Here is an 18,667-nt window from a genome sequence, read left to right on the forward strand (position 1 = left end):
CACTGAAAAAAAAAAAAGCCTCATCATTATACTGTTGTCACTTACCTTTCCGAAATTTCCCTGCACACACGGCTTCTCAGATTGCTCTATGAAGCACTGCCGCACTTTATATAGGTAAGAAAGGGGTTGTCAATCTGTATTCACGTCAAAAAAAAAAAAAGTTTCACCAAGCACTAAGGAGCAACACCTTACCCGCGCAACCCGTCACTTCTAATAACTTGTTCCGCTTTTAGATCGGTTCCTTGATCTCTTCTTAGGTCGTCGTCTATTTAAATTATATCTTGTAGTTTTATGATGAAATTTAACAGTTACCCTCCCAACATTAAATTAAGATCCTTTTTATTATATTATATAACTTTTTCTCTTGGGTTTTATGCGGAGATCTAATCCCAATCTTTTCAACATATTAAGAATTTTTAGTACATTTAGTAATAATTTGTTTTACCTCTTGTTCTCTAGGGTTTTATACTGGAATCTGGCAGCTATTCTCCCAATACTGAATATTTAGTATCGTATATGAATGATAGTTTACAATAATAAAACATTTTACGCTACAACAGCACGCCTAGTACGTTTTATTGCAGTTGCAGTTGCAGGGAGAGAGAGAGAGAGAGAGAGAGAGAGAGAGAGAGAGAGAGAGAGAGAGAGAGAGAGAACAAACAAGAACTGGTGTTATATGAGAGTCGATTGATTGAGCAAAACATGATGTGTTATGATGATTCAGGCATATAAAAGAACATAAATGATTGGTGAAAGAAAAGTGTCTAAATACCATATAAAAGATGTAGGGATAAGAGAAGGACCTCAAATAGGATTGATAGACAATGTAAAGAAACTGTTTGGTGCAATATGGAGAAATGGGGTGTGGTTATGAATGTGACTGCAGGCACAGGCTTGGTGGAAGTTTCTTCTATACCTGGTCTAATCAGTGGATTGTGTCAAGTGTCAGGAAAGAGATGGGTCTATTATGCTCCTATTGCCAGATGTTGCACAACTGGCTCATGCAGTGTGATGCAATGTGGATCAGTTTTCTCTTTCCTTTGGAGGCATAATGGCCAAAGGGAGAGGGAATGCTTCTGAATGTGAAAGTATACATGTGTAGATGCCTTGTTTTAACAATACCTCTTTATTTTAGGGAATGTCATCTTTACATGTACGCATATATTCATTAGCAACTTCGAGGTGTGTTTAAACTTATTGTACACTATTTTACATTTGTGAGAGTAAATGAATCATTACTGGCAGATGTGTGCAGTGTGTACAGTATATATTGCTTGACCTTGGTCTTTATGAGGACAGGGGCTTAAGTTCATGGCATCTTCCCCACCACAGGTATAAGACAAACTGGAGATGCACCAAATATGGATGTTTATTGGAACATGTGATGAAGTTGCAGGTTGGGCACATCTGCTACTGCCTTGAGCTAGCCAGACAATTATATGTCTTGGTTGGCAAGTTATATCATGCTAAATATCTGCTGTGAACTAACTCATAAACAACCAATTCCTAAGAAAATCAGATACTCATCAAAAGACAAGGCCTGACTGGTAGGTACATTTTGCCATCAGCTGAAAACAGGGTTTGTAGTTACTGAACACAAAAATCAACTGTCACTGAGGGCTAATGTCATGCATTATTATGCATAATGTAGCTCATTCCAACGGGATATAATCACAATAAATTCAGGGTCATGGTTTACGTGTCAATACAGAGCCTGAGAATGGGCATGAAGAGATGGGGGCAGGGAGGGATGGCACACACACACACACACACACACACACACACACACACACACACACACACACACACACACACACACACACACACACACACACCATGGTTTATAGCAGCCACAAAAAAAGAGGCCCAATGATATAGGTTCCATTCCCATTTGTGAACTATACTATATATTCATATGTAAATTTCCACAATAAAGTGCATTAACACATCACTTTATGTAGAAATTGTAAACGGTCACCTTTAAGTTAATTTTCAGCAGCAAAATAAGCAGTCACTCCACATTCACAATAGAAAGTAATGATAAGAATCCCTTACATCATAACCAAACACTCATTCTCACTTCATGCAAGACCTCAAAACTGATGCTGCACCAATGGAACCTTTCCTATAGTTCATCAAATGAAGTGTGCACCTAAGTTTAATTGCTTATGGATTGAACTATACTGTACATCACCCCACTGGTGCTGCAAACATTACTGAGGGGCACAGATCAGGGTGCAGCAGGGTGACTGCATGATCCTGTCTGACTATGAGAGTGATCTCATGTTGTATGCATCTTTCTAAATGGTACACTATACATGGCTTAATATTATGATGCAAAAATCTGCTAGTAACAACTCTTAGGGCTAAGGTATGTATATCTTTAACACAGACAGAGCCAAAATGATGGCACAACTCCCTTTATACATCTTTAGTGACTCAAGATTCAGATCCATTTAACATTTAAAATGCCCTTTTCTTTGAAAATCTTACTATCTGTACAGAGTTTACAGATCTGTGAAGAAGAAACTGAGACTTTCAAGATGACAAGGGCACTGGACTAGTTCTGCATAAGTGATGCGCATTAGCAGTGGCCTGTATACATGTGCACACACACACACACACACACACACACACAAAAGGAAACAAACATAGATGAAGTAGGAATGTGTGGCAGGTTATCCATTCTCTGTTTTCAAAGAAATAGTGGTGCAATCTCCAGGACTAGGTTTGCATGTAGACACTTAAAAGATGTATTATCAGTAATAGTGGACTGGTCCTATGAATAAAAGTAAATACTAAATAAAACTGTACGTTGCTTGTACTACATCACTACTACACAACATAACACTGAAAATTCTTCCTTTTTATATTCACCAATTTCACTATTGGAACAAACTTGCATCATCCATCATTTACAGTTTAATGAATGTTTTGACAGAAAAATCCATCACTCCAAATAAAATACCTCATTACCAAGAAATGCTTTAAAACTTTTATTATGCTTCCATCAATTCATTATGTGGGAGGAAATAAAGTCATGATGGAAAAACTCCAGTACCTAAGGTGGTGCTGTATACCGCATCTTGACATTTACTATGACCACAGAAACGTAACTAGTAGATGGTTTACTTCAGTCTCCTACAGCATCTAGCAGCACAACATTGTGTAATATAATGCTAATGGGAATAAATATGAGTTGCTGCATCTGAATGATCAATAAGAGAGAGAGAGAGAGAGAGAGAGAGAGAGAGAGAGAGAGAGAGAGAGAGAGAGAGAGAGAGAGAGAGAGAGAGAGAGAGAGAGAGAGAGAGAGAGAGAGAGAGAGAGAGAGAGAGAGAGAGAGAGAGAGAGAGAGAGAGAGAGAGCTATCATTTGATATTGATGGAATATTACATATGCCTCTACATTCAACCACATGAAATTACAAAGATTTCATTGTAAGAAATAAATCACAATTTACTAAAATAAAAAAAAATGTAGTGTATTATAATAAATTCTTATTTTGTCTTAAATAAATCAATCTTCTCTAATATAAAGATTTTAATGATTATAGGGAAGGAAGGAGCTTCAGTATTATACATTTTTTTACATTTTTCATTACAAATACTACTAGAGCTCCTTCAAATAATAAAAAATCTGTGATGGTGAGAGAGAGAGAGAGAGAGAGAGAGAGAGAGAGAGAGAGAGAGAGAGAGAGAGAGAGAGAGAGAGAGAGAGAGAGAGAGAGAGAGAGAGAGAGAGAGAGAGAGAGAGAGAGAGAGAGAGAGAGAGAGATGGTTGTAAGTCAAGGCCACATGATCTGTCATAGTCATGTGACTCACAAGTACTCCAAAGCACTGGTCCAGTCAGGGCAATACATTTCAGGAAATTATATATTTTGCAAATTACTGATGGCCTCAATGCTTATTTACTCATCTAAAATTAAAAATAACTTATGACTGTTCGTAAGAAAGCTAACTAGCGAAGGTACTAATTTTTTCAAACAAAATCAGTGACATTCCACTACTAGGCAAGCCAGACCCTGTAACACTGCCATCAACACAAAGGATGCTCAACTTCTGCACACAATTAGATGCATTCACACTTGCTTTCTTCATAACCTCACACCATCTTCACTTGCAAGCTTCACATAATCCTTGGCAGATAAGACTCAATCACTATATATATATATATATATATATATATATATATATATATATATATATATATATATATATATATATATATATATATATATATATATATATATATATATATATTGCAGACAGACACTCATATGTTCTTGGCACTTTGCTTGCCTAAGTAAAGACAAAATTTCTATTTCTTCTGAACTTTGAAAACAGAAGAGAGGAAGGCAAAAGTTTCAGTTTAGTTCTGTTAAGTTTTATCATGAGACTGAAGATTTGTGAGTATCTATAGATGCTGACTCCTCTTCCTGCACATCTTGTGAGGCACCTTCTTCTAACTTGGGTGAATCCTGTCCAGTCTGGGTGCCAGCATCAACAGCGTTGGTGCGCAGCTGCAGGGAGCCTGAACGACTAGCTATGTTCAACATTTCTCTTAATCCCTGAAAAATAAATAAATAAATAAATAAATAAATAAATAAATAAATAAATAAATAAATAAATAAATAAATAAATAAAATAAAATAAAATAAATAAATAAATAAATATATAAAATAAATAAAATAAATAAATAAATAGAATAGAATAAAATAAAATAAAATAAAATAAAATAAAATAAAACAAAATAAATTAATTAATTAAACAAATAAACGGTAATAATTCACATGCAAGAAAAAAATTAAGGTGAGTCAATAAGAAATCAAGATGACAACATCATTCCTTTTAAATTTACAAGCTAGTTTTCTGTCCTTTCTGTAATATGTGGACCAAAACCTCACACAGTACTCAACATGAATCTCAACCAACAGTTAAGATTTTGTGTGAAATTTTTCTGGTGTCTCATTAAAGCCACACAATTCATTTTAAGTTTTAATTACCTTTGCACAGTGCTTATGTGACAAAGTTGCACAACAAAAAATTCCACCATTCTTTTCCTTGGTCACTACAGAAAGATGTTAGCTCTTCATTACATACTGACCATGACTGTTGCTATTTCTCATGCTAAAATTTAATATGCCACTTACTGGCCAAGCAACATGATCAATGTGGGTCTGAATGTAAAAATTCTTTGCTAATTGCTGTAGTTACTTTATTGACAATCTTTCTTTTATCTCCAAATTATGTACTTTGAATACCTAGTGCCAATATTGTGTAAGCAAAGTTCAAATGTAAGATGATGGAAAGATGCATCTAAAGGTAAGAAAACAAATAATTGTTAACCAAGAGTGTTTGTTAGTCTGACACTACTTCCTATGTTACCAGGAATTTCCCCAAAGGGAGAATACACTTATTCCTGTCCTTGTATTCTTTGATCCTGTCATTCTTCTTTTTCCTCTTCCCTTCCTCTCATGTACTCTGATACTGTCTTCTGTACTGAATGGGAGCCTTATTCATAATTCAGAATTTGGAGATATCTAAAATCCTTTTTTTACATGGAGACACTATCTATAATTTATTCACTTTTAACACCAATATGATGAAAAAGCAGAGCAGTTATACTATAAATATCAAAGCACAATATCACCACAACAAGTACAATACATCCATGATTTATGTTCAGTTCAAATACTGTGAGAGAGAGAGAGAGAGAGAGAGAGAGAGAGAGAGAGAGAGAGAGAGAGAGAGAGAGAGAGAGAGAGAGAGAGAGAGAGAGAGAGAGAGAGAGAGAGAGAGAGAGAGAGAGAGAGAGAGAGAGAGAGAGAGAGAGAGAGAGAGAGAGAGAGAGAGAGAGAGAGAGAGAGAGAGAAAGCATGGATTATAATAATTTCCAGAGGTTTAAGATAAAAAAAAGAATAAAATAAATAAATAAAATAAACAAATAAAATAAAAACTAGCTCATGATGAAGGAGACAATGGCACCTCACCTTGTTCTCTGTGGCCAGTGCAGTGATGAGTCTCTGCTGCTGGTTGCTCTCATCATCCCCAAGGGCAGCAGCCTTTCTCATCACCGCCACCATCTCGCTCACTCGCTCAATGTGGGCTGAAAGCTGAGTGGCAAAACAAGACTTGTAAAGACTACACAACTACAAGTATCATTAAGGCTTTTAAAAATCTTAATGTTTTATTTATTTATTTATTTATTATCTTTTTTTTTTTTTTAGAAATTTAAAACCAAAAAAATTAACGAGTTTCCACTGATTACCACCACCTATTCTATTATCTAATGTAATTTGTACACAAGCAGTAACCAGTTCATTTTAGCAAGGGTGCAGGGATTCAGTTAACAAGGTAGGCTGCTGGGAGATACATTACCTTGGCCTGCTCCTGAGTGCTGGGCTGTGAGGGCTGTGAGTTGACAGTCACCAGCTGGGCCACCTGCTGTCGGTACTTGGACATGATCAGTTCCATGACATTCTGGTGCTCTTCTAGTGCCAAACGCAGCTCTTTGTTTTCCTGAACACCAAAGGATATATAAATACAACAGCAATATTGTCTAAAGCATACAAAACAAAAACTTCACAAGTAGAGTCCAGTGAAGGAAACAAGGGTATAGGAACACAAGTTTATTCCTGATTACTTTTGTTTTACAGTTTCTTCTGACAAATGAAGAAGCTGTAAAGCAGAAGTAGTCAAGAATAAACTTGTGTTCCTGTTCCCTTCATTCCATCACCACTGGATTCTGCATGTCCTGGAAATGTCTCAACAAAAGGTTCACAGTTGATGAAATATTATACAACAAAAAATACAAAAACTTTAGCAATGAAAACTTCACAAGCAAAGGGAAAACCTTTCTTTCTTGAAAACAGTACAAAAACAACAGCTTACAACACATATACACATGACAATCAAGAACATAAGAAAATAAGAAGACTGCAAGAGGCCAGATGATCTATCCTGGCAGTTTCTATCATTCAATATTTACAATGCCATCACATCTCATTCAGTATTTTAACAATATGAGATTTGAAAGTGTGTGTGTGTGTGTGTGTGTGTGTGTGTGTGTGTGTGTGTGTGTGTGTGTGTGTGTGTGTGTGTGTGTGTGTGTGTGTGTGTGTGTGTGTGTGTGTGTGTGTGTGTGTGTGTGTGTGTGTGTGTGTGTGTGTGTGTGTGTCATGGTAAACAAATTGCACAATACTTGCACAGATTACAAAGCAGTAAGGAGAGTTAGTAAAATTATATAACACAATGAGTAATCAATAGTTGAGCTCACATTTGTCCCCTGTGCTGATGCCATAAGTGATAATCCTTTATATAAAAGTATGTTTCCAGAGAGAGAGAGAGAGAGAGAGAGAGAGAGAGAGAGAGAGAGAGAGAGAGAGAGAGAGAGAGAGAGAGAGAGAGAGAGAGAGAGAGAGAGAGAGAGAGAGAGAGAGAGAGAGAGAGAGAGAGAGAGAGAGAGAGAGAGAGAGAGAGAGAGAGAGAGAGAGAGAGAGAGAGAGAGAGGTAAATAAATTAAAACAGACCAATAAAAATACACCATTCCCTACACACCTGCTGGAGCTGCCGTATGTGTTTGTTCTCCTGTTGGATGGAGTGGATGAGGGCACTGCGAGGTCTGTTGTTGGCTGCCTCATTGAGCTCATTCATCTCCTCGCAGTACTGGCAAAAGCACAGAAAAGAAAGAGAGATGAAAAAAAACAATTACAACAACATTTCCTTAGCACAAATCTTCCTCTAGTATTCCATGAGAGAGAGAGAGAGAGAGAGAGAGAGAGAGAGAGAGAGAGAGAGAGAGAGAGAGAGAGAGAGAGAGAGAGAGAGAGAGAGAGAGAGAGAGAGAGAGAGAGAGAGAGAGAGAGAGAGAGAGAGAGAGAGAGAGAGAGAGAGAGAGAGAGAGAGAGAGAGAGAGAGAGAGAGAGAGAGAGAGAGAGAGAGAGAGAGAGAGTGTTAAACAGTTATACCTTAAATACCACGGTGTGCTTTCGCTTGGACCGGTGATGATGGTGGTGATGATGATGGTGATGGTGGTGGGAAGGGTGTTTGGGTGGTGTGGGTGTAATGGTAGCAGTGATAGGGGGGAAGACACTGCATTAGGGGTGGAGGAGTGTGCTTCTGCCTTCCCCCCACCCCCACCACCACCACCACCACCACCAGAACTGCTAGCATGAGAAAGGCTTCCTGCACCCCCTCTCATTCTGCCCGTCTGCTTGCTTGCTTGTCTCCTTCCTTGCCTGCACCACACAATTACTAGAAGTGTCCCTGGTTTTGCTTCGTCTCTCTCTCTCTCTCTCTCCTCTCTCTCTCTCTCTCTCCTCTCTCTCTCTCTCTCCTCTCTCTCTCTCTCTCTCTCTCTCTCTCTCTCCTGCCACACACTAGGATGTGGCACCACCCTCTACTTACAGTTTTGTGGTCAGTTCTCTTTTTTACTTGCTGTATTTATTCTGTACATGTATGTGTGTCTAGATGAGGATGTAATATAAAGGTACAAGTATATGGATATATATATATATATATATATATATATATATATATATATATATATATATATATATATATATATATATATATATATATATATATATATATATATATATATATATATATATATTTAGGAGAGAGAGAGAGAGAGAGAGAGAGAGAGAGAGAGAGAGAGAGAGAGAGAGAGAGAGAGAGAGAGAGAGAGAGAGAGAGAGAGAGAGAGAGAGAGAGAGAGAGAGGAGAGAGAGAGAGAGAGAGAGGAGAGAGAGAAAGGCAATATGACAAAGGACCAATCATAGGGAGAGGATGAGGAAGTGAGAGCCAAACCAGTGGAGAGGAAACAAGTGAAAGTTGCCACACCCAACACGTCAAACACTACCACCACCATCACCTCACAATCTCCTTTCTCCACCACCACCACCATCTCAGGTCTGCTATGCTTGCACCATCCTTGTTCCCACCCTCAGGGTCTACACTACCAACCACACTCAATTTTCCCTCATCCTCTATACCTGTCACTTCTGATCCCCATACCATTATCATTTCCTTTAATCTCCTTATGTTTCTCTTAGAGGATTGGATTTTTTTTTTTTTTTTTTGAGTCTATCCCACTTTATTTATTTATTTTTTTGTAGTCATCTTTTCTCTGATGATCATCCTTTTCAAGCCATCCTCTCTGCATGATATTCCCGTAATCACCACAATTTCCCTCCCTTACACTATCATGAGCCTCATTTAACATCTATCACAAAACATCCCTGCAACTCCCTACACCCCTCCTCCATACACCACACCAACAATAAACCATACATGTTATGCAGTTTCCTCCCCGACACATACAACCACAAACCACCTAACCACCTGTCTTGCCTCACCTCCAGACAAAGCCACTCCTGACCTAGGCAAAATATATCTAGACTTGCTTGTATGCCTTTCACCTCACCTCAGCACACCAATGTCACTCACCCAAGTCACTGGGGCGATATGATTCATGAGGAAGAATTACAACTAAAATTGGCAGGAGGAGGAGGAGGAGGAGGAGGAGGAGGAGGAGGAGGAGGAGGAGGAGGAGGAGGAGGAGGAGATTGTTATTTATTTGGAGGAGGAGGGAGAAGATTGTTATTTATTTAGAAGGACAAAGAGAATAAAGAAATTAACCCAGGAAGAAAACCGAAAAAAAAAAATAAAATACACGGTCCCGTTTGCATCCTGTGACCAGTGATTATTTCCCTGCCCCAGCCTGCGCGTCACGACAATTCTGATAATACGCGGGGTGAAAGATTTCCATTATGAGAGAGAGAGAGAGAGCGCAATGTAATACAAAGTGTTTAGGATTAAGTACGAGAACACTGCAATCGTTGTGAGGTGCGTGCGTGCATATAGCGGGACAGTGGGCAAGTGGCCGGCATCTGCAGGAAAGCTGTTCACCTTGACACAACTCAGGGTAGTGCCAGCCCGAATCCTCTCTCGATAATGTCAGGGTCGTGATGCTTTGACAAGCCTCTACCCGACTACCCCACACCGGCACCACACGTCTCCCTCACACACACACATGCACGCACTCGCTCACGCCGACTGCCTGCTTTCCCCGTGCGGCAGCCTCGCCTGGCCCTCCACAGCTCGCTAGTTACGCAGTGTTCGTGAAGGCTGCGCCGCAACTCCCGTTGTGTTCATCCAAGGCTATCACAGTGTCTTGTTGCAAGAGGAATCCACCTCCGCCGTGTACTCTCCCCTCGCATCATCGCTGTGCACAGGTGCACCGCGCGGGAAGCATGTTGGCAGGTGAGACTGCGTCACGGCACAAGCCGCGTGATGGCAGCCTCCAGACACGCCACGCGAACGCCCACGGAATACTACGAGACGTCAGGGAGGACATTTGCACGCGTCCCGTCCTTTATGTGTGGTGCAGGGAGCCTTCTTCAGCTACCGAGGCGTACAGACCGGCCCTACCACGCAGTTTCCAGGCCGTGAACGAGGGTTGGGGGCGGCGGGCGTGACAGGGACGCACTTGTGGAGCAGCAGCGAACACTTCTAGCACACCTGCTCGCCGCCACGACTCAACCCACACTGACTTCTTATGGTCAACCAGTATGCAAGTGTGCCATCAGTGGCTAGGTAGCCGATTTTTCTTTTTGTACAATCCCTGAGCCTGAGTAGGAGGTGACCCTGAGCTGCCCAGGGCCCAGACAAGACAGGCACGCGGGGCGGACTGTCCTAAACTCGGGTTTCTTCTCTTGCAACGCCCTCATCCTCTCTAAATAAAGTAATCCCAGTTCCCTCCAAATAGTTATACGACACACATAAATTACTCCAATGAAACGTGACAGTAGTAGTAGTAGAAGTAGTAGCAGTAGTAGTAGTAGTAGTAGTAGTAGTAGTAGTAGTAGTAGTAGTAGTAGTAGTAGTAGTAGTAGTGACAGCAGCAGCAGCAGCAGCAGCAGCAGCAGCAGCAGCAGCAGCAGCAGTAGTAGTAGTAGTAGTAGTAGTAGTAGTAGTAGTAGTAGTAGTAGTAGTAATAGTAGTAGTAGTAGTAGTAGTAGTAGTAGTAGTAGTAGTAGTAGTAGTAGTAGTAGCAGTAGCAGTACCAAATAAGTAAACATGTAAATCATAAGCTGTGACACTCGTCGCCAGGGCGGGGACCGGCTTGACCCCCAAGGACTGGAGGTAAGTGACGTCAGTGGTTTGTTAAGCTCACATACGTTTGGTTATTTCTAAGAGTTCACCTGGAAACAAGGTAAAGCGGTCATTATGACACGCCGCGCTAGAACTCATGGATGTAGACAAACATGGGATTATATTTTTAAACTTAAAAGAACACGTAGGGAGGGAAGTGTTTGTGAGGCAACGCACCCTAGCTATTATCCCGCCTTGGTGATCCCTGGCAGGCCGGTCCGAGTGGTGCAGTGAGGCAGCAACAGCAACAACGCCACGAGCAGGAAGCACTGGGCGGCTAGCTGCGTGGGGCTTCAGCACACGTGAACACTTGCACACCGTAATGCGGCGCTTCAAGACTGTCGAGTCGACATGCACAAGGCAACACCGTCTTTGTGAAGCCAATAATGTGACCTTTGTGAGCCAAGCTGGAGCCAAAACATGCTCCATCATGCAAAAATTCTCACGTCGAAAATTTCACTATGTTTTACGTATACTGAATGCAAGGCCCAGGCTTTGTGCTGCAAAACGTCCTCCAGAGTCCAGCGCGTAATGACACAATGCAGAAATTGAAGGACTCTCTCTCTCTCTCTCTCTCTCTCTCTGTTTCGTTATTCCATAACTGATCAGTGCACGCCATGAAGAATGAAAGTGCAGGTTACGCACCCTCGTGCACGTTAAGTGCGTCACTGAATTACCGCCATATGCTTTCCCCCTCGCCGTGAACCAATACTCACTTCCAAGACAAAATGTAACATAACATTTACTATCAGAAGTTAACAAGATCCAACTTTAAGCTTGTTTTTATCATATTGCTATTTGTTTTCATCCTCAATGCTATGTTCTTTGTATATTTTGTGTCACCGCTGCCGGTTTATACTACTACTACTACTACTACTACTACTACTACTACTACTACTACTGCTGCTGCTGCTGCTGCTACTACTACTACTACTACTACTATCACCATTATTTATTTGTTATAGGTTTATACATTACTACGTATGAATACAAACATAACCTATACAAAAATAAACACTGTAACTGTAATGGAAGGGTTACAAACTGTGAATGTGAAGTGTGAATGGAGTGCTAGGGGAAGTTAGTGAGGTTTCTACTCACCTCCTTCATGCTCTCCACATGTTTGTACATGCCCTGCGCCTGCGAGAGGAGGGAGTCTGCCGAGGAGTCATGATCACGCAGCCTGGTGGCCAACTTGCGGGCATCAGTCAGCACCTGCTGTAACACCGACATCTTGTCTGCGGGATGCAAGAACACATCTTAACTCGGCGCTGTCACCTCGAAAACATTTGACAAACTACATTTATGATGACACTAAATAACAACTTAAAGGTGCATCCTGTGAGCTGAGAATGAAATGGTAATTTGATATATTACTAAGATTCTCGAGTGTCAAATACTTGTGTGTATTCAAGATGAAAACAATAGTGTGTCTTTCAATAACTGACAATAAATAACAAAGGTGCAATGAAGCCAAACCACTCCCTAAACCCTTGCTGACAGTAAGACACACAATACATATATTACTTCATTTATTTACTTACTGATTTTTTAAAACAAATTATTTAAGTGTTCACCATGACCCATCAAACCTATATTTTCTCTTTACAATGAAGTTAACCACCATCAATACTCAAAACTTTTAAATAAACAATTCAACATGTGGTAGACAGTAGCTAAAATACATGAGCATTAGAAACCATCATAAATATACAAAGGAAAACATGGAGTAATAACGAGCCAGACTTGGATCATAGCCCCTCTAAAGGGACAAGCTCATGAGTCTGAGCACATTTACCATGTTGAGGATGATTGCAAACTGCAGCTGAGTGTGAAAGTATGGGTGTGAAAAACCAAACATCTATCTCACAGACACAAATTTCTGAGCTACCCAAGATTAAGGATGAGGCGATGAAAAATGAATGGCACATCAAAGGAAGCAAATCTGCTTTAGAGATTCAAGAGACAGCTAACACACATTCTGTTATACTTTTTTTTTGTTCCTATGAATCTAATGGGAAACAAATTGCAAGAAAGATAAAATAAATTCTAGATATGACACAATGCATTTTTGAACTGTATAAACCACTGAAATGAAAACCAACAGGCAATTAAATTAGAATTCTTTAGTAAAACTAGAGATGCTGCAAATGAAATCAAGACTTTTGAATTATACTCATAATTTTTCTCATTTAATATTCTTCTGTTACTGAGCTCTTTCAAAACAAAACTAAACGCTAACCTAGGTGCATTTAGATGACAGAAGTCAGCTTGATGTACTACCTTACAGTTACATGGGTGTGTAGGGCAGACACCATTGTGGGATAAGACTGTACTCTTCAGATATCATTCCATTTACATACTATTCTTACTGTTTCTGCACTATTCATTAATAACAAAATACATATGTAGGTATGTGAAAGGAAAAGAAAAGTGAATGCACTGAAATAAACATCATTGTTGTTCTGAAAATACATACACGACTAGAGCAGTGTATTGTCTAATGAAGCTAATCTACCCACAACAGCAAGGTGCTACGAGGAGGAAATCCAAAATACTTACATATAAATGGTTCTTGGAAAACAGAAGAATTCAAACGAGAAAACCTAACATTCACACTAGCTTCTAACATAATGCCATTCCCAAATCGAAGTCATCAACATAGTGTAGCAACATCTTTCCAACATTAGTTACAATTGGTTTCAGTAACATAATCCTCAGAATAACAAGAGAACGTATTACAGCAGAATCTCGTTTACCTAGTACTATATAATATGTCGCATGGGAAAGACTACTTTAGATATACTGAAAATTTAGATGACCGCTTCACTCTTGTAAATTTCCCATACATGTACCTGGAATACCAAATCATAGTTCTAGTTTGTCAGATGCATCCCAGTGAAGGACAGTCCAAGATAATGCTGCAATGTGTGTATTTTGCCTAGTTGTAATGTAATTACAGGGCCTAAGATATGCTTATGTAGTCCTGTCTCTTCATCTATATTTGTCCAGTCTTTCTTTCAGTTCACTCATACTCCTTGCCTCTACCACCTCTTCTAGTATTCCGAGTGTTTATATTTTCATGCAAGAAGTTGTACTTTCACATTAATATGTCATTCAAACATCTCTCTTTCCTCAACCTTCTTCCTTCTATCCTCTCAAATATCCAGCCGCTGTCCCTGCAATAATATATTTTCAAGCAGTTTTCCCATTCCATTCACTAACTTATTTACTCTGCATAATCAAGAACTTCTCTCTTCTTTAGTGCTGGTGCGTACTTCCATTTCTTTTAATTTCTAGAGTTTTTTTTTTTTACCAGCTGTGGGGTGTATACCAGATTCTAGGAACTACATAAGTTTTTAAATTCAAGCTTCTTTCTATAAATATAATGTACATAACCACAATGTCCCTACAGTATTTTCAATTTCATTATTCACTTTTTTTTTTTCTATGGCATAAAAGCAGTAGATAATTTGTTCTGAGGTATCACTCATTATTTACATCTTGTCAGTAGCTTGGCAACATCATAGTAAATGCCAGTAGCTAACCAAGCATCAGTCATCACTTGTACTGTAAACTGTACTGTAATTTATGTAAAGTTACAAAATAGTTTACTGTTGGAAACTTGTCAAACAATTCCACTTTCTACTCAAGGCTCCTATTTTCTTCAAATATCAACAGAGCAAAGCAACACATAATGTTAGAGAATGCAAGAAAATAATTACATCAAGTTTTGGACTCACAATTCCAGGTAAGCCGAAGACCAGCCATGAGGAAATGATGGCCACTACCACCAATTCACAGGCCTTGTGCAGCTCAGCTCTATTAACTCTAAAGATACTTATTGGGCATCATGTGGCCACCAGTGTTTGGTCTGCTACAGGAAGAGAAGGTTGTCTCTTCTGCTGTCCCCTTGTGATAAGGCTTTTTTTGGACATTCCCATACTTTCATGCAATTCCATTTCAAAATATGACTGGAGTACAGAAGTAGAGCTAACATAGAATATCATCTCCTGGACATTTGCACTGAAGGATGTACTGTATGTAGACCACCAGATGAAAAAGGTCCCTGATTTAACTGATGACAGTCATTGTAGTCTGGTGTAGGGTTGCCTGATAAAGCACGAGAAGCAGCACTGCACACTGACCCACAGGCCGCTCTCTCTCTCTCTCTCTCTCTCTCTCTCTCTCTCTCTCTCTCTCTCTCTCTCTCTCTCTCTCTCTGGGATCTGCCACATCATGTGTTAGAAATCAATAATAGTGTTGGTGGTAAATTTTGAAGGTTTAATTAAACTTCTATCTTACCTATGCTATGCCATACCTGATGTAAACAGACGCAATGTTCTATTGTTGATGTGAGGAATTTAAGGACTGACTAGGAGTTCACTGTATCTACACAGTATCTGACCAATATTTGATGCCACTACTTCAGCAAACCAATGATCACTGTCCCCCTATGGATTCACTGATTATTTTTCTTATAGCCTCCTTTCTGATGTCATACTGTCAATCTTAGTGTCCATGATTTCTTATGCTTAATTTGTGTGATTTTGAAGGGGCTGTCCTGGTAGAAGGATGTATCTGGTTAAATTTAGTTCTGAAATGCCTTTCATTGCTATGTGGTTGAGACTGAACCAAGCCAATTAGTTTAGCTTGCATGGCCAAGAGACTAAAGGATGGCAGTTAGCTCTCAGTGGGTGTCTACGGGGATCAGGCTTCACGTGTCTTTGTTTGAGAGGATGAATGTTTGCTCAGATTTATTTCCGAATTGTCCCTCACTGTTATATGGCTGGCAAATTGATATACAACAGTTAGAGTGACTCTGATAGTCAAGGAGAGTGATGCCCTTTCAGTTAATGCAGGATTCTACTTTTGAGGAGGGCAAGGAAGGAAAAAAAAATCTCATATTTAATGGAAGTTGGCCAGGTTTACTTATAATAGGTATTGAAATGTTTAGTAATTCAACATAACATTATCCACCAAAGATGAACATAAGAAACAGAAGTAACTAAATGAAAATTATTGTTCTGTGATTTTTATCAAGTAATGTCCTTAGGGTGGGCTCTCATGCTATGCTTTATAGGTTATTAACTATATCAAAGAATCAACAGTGTGACCCATTATATGGTAACCAAATAAGTTTCACAGCACTTTTTTTTTTCTTTTGATAGAATTTAAGTTTGTGATTACTTGTTCAAGATCTAATGATTTTGAAATGTCTGAATGTTGATGAGGGACAGGCTCGGCAATTGCTCCCCACTCACTGTGGATCCTTGGTAAATTTTTATTAGCTTCAATTTGCTAAAGGATCTCTCTGCACTAGCTGTTGAAACACCAACTGTTCCTATAATTTTATATAATGCAGTTTAGTTTGGATACACAATGCTAAACTTGTTTCTTTTATCTCTGCACCATTCACTGGCTGGTCAGTGGCTCTTGGCATCCTCTTATTGTGTCTTACTCTTGTAACTTTAAGTAATGTTTCAAGCATGGAACGAGAGTCCAAATCTGTTGTCATAGACTGTACTGATGTCACTGTAGCAGTGACAAGCATGGAACAAGAGCCCAAATCTGTTGTCATAGACTGTACTGATGTCACTGTGGTGTCTAATGTATGACCTTGCAGATAGTTTAATGAAGAAAGTATTCTTTCCAAAATTCTTTCCCATACTACTAGCAGCAATATAAATTGGTGTTGAAATGTGTGAGAGCAAAACCTTGGATTTAAAAAACTACAGGTGATACACTCCAAGGCTAGAATAGAAGTGCTGTATAATTATAAACTGTATTTAATGCCATTTACAGCAAAATGCCTACAGTATCAATGAGTATCACATGTAATAGCTTCCGTTAATCTCAATTCAGTTTGTGGTTTCAAAAAATTACTGGTCTAGGATAACTTGCAGTTAAAAATGTTGCACAGTATAGGTGACACTTATAGCATAGATGTGAATGTGAAAGGCCAAGTCATGTCTTTCATTTGCAGCTGTTCCACTTAAGTGCCCAATGTATTAGGAACTATTGTAGTCTTATAAAGTACTATAATACTGCATCCCTACAGAACCCAAGTTTTACAGTATGGAAAGTCGGGTGGTGGGTGCAACGAGCAGAAAACAATATTTCCCCAAACTCTTTGAGGTGGGGTTAACTACCTCCTCTGCCCACCCAAAAGACTCTGGCTGTGACTGATGAGAAGCTGCTCACAAAAGCCATAAGTATTTTCATATTTCTTGATGCTGAAATGCTGCAAGATCCTTTTTGAAGAATGTTTCTCACTTAACTAACTGAACATCGTTGACCCGAATTTTGTAGCTATAAAGCGACACTCATTACGTGCAAGTCTGTGAAATGTGGCATGAAAGGTAAATGAGGAACATAAGTGGTAACACTAACATTAAGACATAAACTTTCACTTTTATCAGACAGGTCTTCCTTAACTTCCTGTAGTGGTGCTGTCAAGATGTGCATCACTACATTGAAGGAACAATACCAATGCCTGTGGTTGTTTAGTTCGAAGTCTGTACTGGGAAAGGCTGTGCAGGGGTGTGGGCCCAGGATGTAGTGGGGGAGCCCTGCCCTGTGTGCTGGGCCACCAGTGATAAGGCAGCCCCAGCCCAAACTTGTAGGGCCACACACTTTTCCTAGCATGGGCCATCTACTGCAATATGGCACTGATCTATCGCTAGATTCCTAACTTACACAATCTGTGGGACCGTGATGGTGGTGTGCTGACGTCCGTGCCTGGGGAGCAGCACACCTGGCCAGACAGCAGCACAGTGCCTTGGGTCGCCGTGTCTCCAGAGGCTGGGGCTCACTGCACGCCCTCCTCACACTTCATGAACTACTTCAATAATAACCTTCGGCAGTAAATAAATGTACAGAACTACACCTACCATACATCTGGAGTTGGTTATGGCACGGGATGATGAACTGTCATGTCACAATAAGCCAAAATACAGGTCAGCCCACGCAAGATGTCTGCTGCAGCCTCTCTCTCGCGACCAAAACAAAGCTGTGCACCAAATGAAGCAACCCTTTATTTGTGTACTTCACTCTAAACATCTTAATACGCCTCATAAGCGACCAATTTTATTTATAAAATTCGTTATTTTTAATAAAATGCTTAACACACTATCATGACAGCGTTATTTTATAAAATAATTATTACAAGGTAATTTAAGTTGGGAGGAATGGCAACTATCCCTGTTTTTATTTATTACATGATTCTTGACCCAAATTGCAACAAAACAATCTAATAATAATTCTACTTAAAATAGCGTGTCCGTTTTTAAATAATCATTGAGTGCGCGTGCGCAATAACCTAGAGGCACCTCGAGCGTCAATGCAGGTGAGGGAATGTTGCTATATTGATGTGCCTGTAACGTGGCTCGGGCCCAAGACGTGCTGCGGCGACCAAACTGTCTTATCACGTCATTCAACACCCTCGATACGCTGGTGTTGATGGGCCAACACTGATACAACCGTGCATGTGAAGGTCCGGTAGGCTG

The 18,667-nt window shown here is 39.7% G+C and overlaps 1 protein-coding gene across 2 annotated transcripts; it reads right to left on the minus strand.

Annotated features, from left to right (window-relative positions):
* Positions 1-1,353: 1,353 nt before the first annotated feature.
* LOC135100726 (FGFR1 oncogene partner 2 homolog) lies at positions 1,354-18,196 on the minus strand. 2 transcript variants are annotated; one of them, XM_064003922.1, is made up of 6 exons: positions 18,053-18,196; positions 12,261-12,397; positions 7,560-7,667; positions 6,381-6,521; positions 5,993-6,115; positions 1,354-4,570 (listed from the first exon to the last, which is right to left on the minus strand). In XM_064003922.1, exons 1-6 carry the CDS (start codon positions 18,057-18,059, stop codon positions 4,391-4,393), a joined length of 696 nt encoding a protein of 231 aa, XP_063859992.1. In that variant the 5' UTR covers positions 18,060-18,196; the 3' UTR covers positions 1,354-4,390. The 2 variants fall into 2 exon arrangements, with proteins under 2 accessions (XP_063859992.1, XP_063859993.1); XM_064003923.1 differs by lacking the exon at positions 18,053-18,196 and adding an exon at positions 17,859-17,992.
* Positions 18,197-18,667: the final 471 nt, after the last annotated feature.

This window comes from Scylla paramamosain, chromosome 5 (assembly GCF_035594125.1).
Source record: "Scylla paramamosain isolate STU-SP2022 chromosome 5, ASM3559412v1, whole genome shotgun sequence".
Lineage (NCBI taxonomy): Eukaryota > Metazoa > Arthropoda > Malacostraca > Decapoda > Portunidae > Scylla > Scylla paramamosain.

What these genes read in the sequence shown, in the direction of transcription:
- LOC135100726 (XM_064003922.1), bottom strand. An exon ending in GCACTCAGGAGCAGGCCAAG is followed by an intron (nt 6,116 to 6,380) that starts GTAATGTATCTC and finishes TTTGCCACTCAG; the next exon opens with CTTTCAGCCCACATTGAGCG. An exon ending in CACTGGCCACAGAGAACAAG is followed by an intron (nt 4,571 to 5,992) that starts GTGAGGTGCCAT and finishes TTTATTTTTCAG; the next exon opens with GGATTAAGAGAAATGTTGAA.